Raw genomic sequence first — 5,984 nt, forward strand, 5'->3', positions numbered from 1 at the left:
GTCACTATTCCCGAAGTTCTTTGTCATTTTTTCCGATGTAATTCTTGATAAAAAAAAATTTCCCCTGCGCTTTTCACATTTTTGTCACTTTTTTCGACGTTCTTTTATCAACTCTTTTCTGTAAATGCCGAAAAGAATTGAAAAAAACACCCAAATTCAATGAAATTTGTGAACTGATCAGTCATTTTTCTTGTGAAGAGCATTTGGTTGAAGGATTTCACATTTCTGACATAGAAAATGTCAAATTTATTTATAAAATAATGTTCACAGAATAATGTAATGAAAGAATGTTTTCCTTGTAACTCCTTTTGAGATGAAATACCATGATTCGAGGTCATGTTTGTAAGATGTTTCTAAATGTGTCAGAGCTTAAGCCATGTGTATATCGTGTACTAGGGCTGCACAATATACCGTGTTATCCTAAAATCGCAACATCAACTGGCGCAACAAACACATCACAAAATGCTGCGACACATTGCGAAAGATCCTCAGATGTTTTATATTAATTGAAAGGAAACCTCAGTAGAACACTGCACTTTAAAATGTAACTCACTCTTTTTTTAGTGCTGCCTGTTATATATAATGTTCAATTTGTTCCACACATTTCTTTTGGAAACGATTTCCTTTCATTAGTTTTAAATTCGCCAAGCAATTTTATTGTTGTTGTTGTATTTTGTCAGAATACTGAAAGCAGCAGAACATGTGTGCACTTCAATATCTGTTAAGTTAGCACACGTGATATTGTTATCGCCATATTCAACAATGCATATTGTCCTGGTGTCGTGCAGCCCTGATGTGTGTTTGTGTTGCAGCGCCTCAGCTGAAGATCTCCGACGACCGTCTGACGGTGACCGGGGAGAAGGGCTACTCCATGGTGCGAGCGTCCCACGGCATCCGGAAGGGCTCCTGGTTCTTCGAGGTCACCGTAGAGGAGATGCCCCCGGAGACGGCCGCCCGGCTCGGCTGGTCCCAACCACTCGGTCAGTGGTGCTTCCTTCTCCTTCCCACGCAAACCTCTTTACGGCGGCTTGGAAAGTTTACACCCCCCCACGCTAAAGTTGATTAAAAAGAGGAATAAAAAAATGCCTTAATGCCTTAATTAAAAAAAAATCAGGAAAATCCAACCTTTTAAGGACACCAATTTTCTTTGTGGACGAATAATGTATCATAAATAAATAATATTCTTCTTTAAATACAGGGGCATAAGTATCACCCCCCTATGTTAAAATACAGGGGCATAAGTATACACCCCCCTATTTAAATACAGGGGGCATAAGTATACACCCCCTATGTTAAAATACAGGGGCATAAGTATACACCCCCCTATTTTAAAATACATGGGCATAAGTATACACCCCCTATGTTAAATACAGGGGCATAAGTATACACCCCCCTATGTAAAATACAGGGGCATAAGTATACACCCCCCTATGTTAAATACAGGGGCATAAGTATTTACCCCCCTATGTTAAAATACAGGGGGCATAAGTAACACCCCCCAATGTTAAAATACAGGGGCCATAAGTTTACAACCCCCTATGTTTAAAATACAGGGGCATAAGTATACACCCCCCTATGTTAAAATACAGGGGCATAGTATACACCCCCCTATGTTAAAATACAGGGGCATAAGTATACACCCCCCTATGTTAAAATACCGGGGCATAAGTATTTACCCCCCTATGTTAAAATACAGGGGGCATAAGTATTACCCCCCCTATGTTAAAATACAGGGGGCATAAGTATACACCCCCCTATGTTAAAATACAGGGGCATAAGTATACACCCCCCTATGTTAAAATACAGGGGGCATAAGTATTTACCCCCCTATGTTAAAATACAGGGGGCATAAGTATTTACCCCCCTATGTTAAAATACAGGGGGCATAAGTATACACCCCCCCTATTTAAATACAGGGCATAAGTATACACCCCCCTATGTTAAAATACAGGGGAATAAGTATACACCCCCCTATGTTAAAAACACAGGCATAAGTATACACCCCCCTATGTTCAAATACAGGGGCATAAGTATACCCCCCCCTATGTTAAAATACAGGGGCATAGTATACACCCCCCTATGTTAAAATACAGGGGCATAAGTATTACACCCCCCTAGTTAAAATACAGGGCATAAGTATACACCCCCCTTTTAAAATACAGGGGCATAAGTATACACCCCCTATGTGGAATAAAAGTAATCCCATATCATCACCCTTTACCATACCTAGAGATTGGCATGGTTTAAGTTCAGTTACTGGTTTGAGATGAGTTTATATCTCTTTGATAGGCATGGCACAGTGAAGAAAAGACATTTTGGGACACTTAAAGAAGGCCTGGTAGAATATGTCTTGGACTGCTTTAAGATCTTTTCCTTTTTTCTTGTTGCAGGCAACCTGCAGGCGCCGCTGGGTTACGACAAGTTCAGCTACTCGTGGCGCAGCAAGAAGGGCACGCGGTTCCACCAGTCGATAGGGAAGCATTACTCCTCCAGCTACGGGCAGGGGGACACGCTGGGCTTCTTCATCGAGCTGCCGGACGCCACGGAGACCGCCAGGGCTCTGCCGGACACGTACAAGGACAAGGTAACACCCGACACACTGTGTGTTAGAGACTTTACCAAGAATGCTCAAGGTTTATACTGGTTTTATATTACAGACTTAATTGTGTTTTCATAATGTGAACTTTGCCTGTCGTTGTACACGTGTCGTCTCACACAGACTTTGAATGTCTCTGTCTTAACAGCAGGTTTCCTAATTTACTCACTTCCTATTGTGTGAGTGTCTATGTCCTCTGGATTGAACTGATTGAATCTACTCACCTCTGTATTGTGTGTGTGGTGTGTGTGTGTGTGTGTGTGTGTGTTGTGTGTGTGTGTGTGTGTGTGTGTGTGTGTGTGTGTTGTTGTGTGTGTGTGTGTGTGTGGTGTGTGTGTGTGTGTGTGTGTGTGTGTGTGTGTGTGTGTGTGTTGTGTGTGTGTTGTGTGTGTGTGTGTTTGTGTGTGTGTGTGTGTGTGTGTGTGGGTGTGGTGTCCTTTTGAACCTCAGATGTCAGCTGTTGTCTTTTGTAGTGGGCGCATAGGTCGGTCAATCAATCATCTCAAAATGTATTTATATAGCACTTTACAACTACCAGCAGGTATCCAAAGTGCTTAACAAAATGAGTAAAATCACAACATACAATAGGAAGAGTAAACATAGGAAACAGTAAAATCAGAACAGGTTACAAAGAAACAAAAGAATGAAATTGTCCCACCACTGCTACGTATTAAAAGCCAGACTGAACAGATATGTTTTGAGTTTGGACCTAAAAAGAGCCACATCTATAGCAGTACGTATATCAGGGGGTAACTTGTTCCAGAGTCTCGGGGCAGCAGCTGCCCCGCACACGTCTCTGCAGACATTGTGTAAACTTGCTTCACTCCGACTATGCCAAGGCTGCACTGAAGGAGAATGTTAGAGTTGGTCTGGAGATGGTCAGGTGACACTCTGACACGCTCTCCAAGTAAAAACCTGTCGTGTTTCCTGTCTTCTGTTGATTACTGGAACGAGTCTTGGTTACGAACTTGTGGGTAACTGCCAAAGTACCCGGCACTATGACAACTACACGGCAGGTGTACGAGTTCGGTACAATGGAGGGAAAAGCAAAACAAAAATGTACTAGTTTATGTCTCAGACTTTTTCCACCTAGTGTCATGAATGTCTGAGTGAACTAAATCTGCTCTTTTCAGGCACTGATCAAGTTCAAGAGCTACCTGTACTTTGAGGAAAAGGACTATGTCGACAAAGCGGAGAAAAGCCTGAAGTCGATGAGCTCCAGCAGGGTGAGAAGTCCTCTTGAGACATAAAATCGGGCCAGAAGACCTGGCGCTGTTTTGCTGCCGTTAACTCGAGAATCCTTTTTGTTTTTTTCCCAGATGATTTTCTATAAAAACGGAGTGAGCCAAGGCGTAGCCTTTGAAAACCTGTTTGAAGGCATGTACTTCCCTGCCATCTCACTCTACAAGAGCTGCACGGTCAGTACCCGACTTGTGTTTTTGTTGTTGTATTTTGTCGGTTTATTTTAGTTGGCTAAACTTCACCCCCCCCACCCACACTCTCTCTCACTCTCTTTCCTTCCAGGTGTCGGTTAACTTTGGGCCACATTTCAAACACCCTCCGAAGGAGCTGAAGTACCAGCCGGTGAGAGCTTCACTAAATCGAATCCAAATTGATTTATTAAACATTTAAAAACAACAACAGCTGACCCAAAAGTGCTGTACAATCGGAGAATACAAATACATACAAAGAACACAAAAAACAACACAGGGACCCCCCCCCCACAAAAAATGGTTTAGCCCAGTGGCAAGTGTCTTTTTCTGAGAAGGGCCGGGCGAGAGCCAGTGATAACATAACAGAATCATGGACGGAATCGTGAAATTGAGAATTAAAAAAAAGATAAAGTTATATTATGTTATAAAAACAAAGGAAGATAATAACGTTATTGACACAATGGACATCATACAAACAACACACTTCTATAACAATGCCTCTAAACTATATCATAGTATAAAGAATGAAAATGTGTTTTAATGCGAGATTTAAAGATCTCGGCTGTAGTGGAAGTCTGTTCCAGAGTCTAGGGTCATAAGAACAAAAAGGAACTGATTAGATGTTCTTAGGTTCCTGGAGGAGTGATGTAGGAAAAGGGGATCAGCAATGTATTCATGTAATGCCTTAAAAACAAGTAACATTACCTTAAAATCTATTCTATATTTGGGAGATGTGGTCCCTCCTTCTCGTACCAGTCAACACTCTAGCAGCTGCATTCTGGACAAGCTGCAGGCGTGATGAAGACGACTGCCAAATCCCAGAATTCAAGGAAGGCGAGGCAAAATAAGAGCATGAATAACAGTCTCCAAGTCCTTAAAACAGAGGCAGGATTTTAGTTTAGCCATAGTCCTGAGATGAAAGTCTCCCCGGTGCTTCAGCCTTGATCTCAGGACAACAAGGAGAACTAGAAAATTCCGCGAAATTTTTTATCAGTGTGCCTACTACCTGGGGCACATCTGAATAGCAATAAAACTATAATAATAATAATAATAAGTGTTGAGTGTGTTATCCCTTCAGAGATATAACTTTTTAAAACCTATTTAAGACCTTTCTGTTTCCCAGAAACAGCTATGACGTAGCTAGCGCTAAACCAACCAGACTCCATTTAAAAAACAGTACTTTTAGCGTGTATAGAGCCAACATATTTTCACATGTAAATCAGTGAAGTATGTGTTCATTTCCACCAACACTAGAGGTGTGATGGTTGGAAAAATGCAGAGAAGACCAAAAACAGCTTTTCAGAGTTTAATTTGGTTTCTGTCGACTTTGAATGACGTGTGTTGTACGATGCTAAAATGACTGTTTATTTACATGGAGTCTGGTGGGTGTGGTCCATCGTGACATCATGTTAGCTGACAGATAACACTTCTTCTCCTTCCTTCTTCTCCTCCTCCTCGCCCAGTCTGTCTTCTAAGAGTTTCATCCCAACGTCCACTGAGCTGTTTGATTGATTACTCTTGTGTCTTCTTCTCCTTCTGCTGCTTCTTCTTCTTCTCCTCCTCCTCTCTCTCAGATGAGCGACATGGGCTGGGGAGCTGTGATCGAGCACACGCTGGCTGACATGCTGTACCACGTGGAGACGGATGTGGACGGACGACGTAGCCCGCCGTGGGAAGGATGAACGCGGCTTGAATTCAGTACGCTCTCACACCCCCCACCCCACCCCCACCCCCACCCTCACCCTACCGCCTCAGCCCAAAAAAACAAACATCTTCAGACAGTAAAATAAAAGCAATTTGCAAGACAGGAAGTTAAAACGTAAATAAATACGCTGTAAAAGGTGATTACAACAAGCTAATAATGGATGACTGCACATCCACATTTGTAATTCTACTCTGAACATCTGACGACCGAATTCAACTTACTTTTGGTGCTCTGCTTTAACACTCGTGTT

General features: G+C 42.2%; 1 protein-coding gene across 3 annotated transcripts in view; it reads left to right on the forward strand.

Moving 5' to 3' along the window:
• Positions 1-5,860, forward strand: part of ash2l (ash2 like, histone lysine methyltransferase complex subunit) — a 19,977-nt gene extending 14,117 nt beyond the window's left edge. For all 3 annotated transcript variants that reach the window (XM_032508152.1, XM_032508153.1, XM_032508154.1), the window contains 6 exons: positions 813-980; positions 2,391-2,584; positions 3,730-3,822; positions 3,916-4,014; positions 4,121-4,180; positions 5,604-5,860. In XM_032508152.1, the coding sequence (XP_032364043.1) occupies positions 813-980; positions 2,391-2,584; positions 3,730-3,822; positions 3,916-4,014; positions 4,121-4,180; positions 5,604-5,711 (722 nt within the window). In that variant the 3' untranslated portion in view covers positions 5,712-5,860. The remainder of the gene's footprint in view (positions 1-812; positions 981-2,390; positions 2,585-3,729; positions 3,823-3,915; positions 4,015-4,120; positions 4,181-5,603) is intronic.
• The last annotated feature ends 124 nt before the right edge of the window (positions 5,861-5,984 follow it).

The sequence above is a fragment of the Etheostoma spectabile genome, unplaced genomic scaffold (assembly GCF_008692095.1).
Source record: "Etheostoma spectabile isolate EspeVRDwgs_2016 unplaced genomic scaffold, UIUC_Espe_1.0 scaffold00006399, whole genome shotgun sequence".
Taxonomy (NCBI): Eukaryota; Metazoa; Chordata; class Actinopteri; order Perciformes; family Percidae; genus Etheostoma; species Etheostoma spectabile.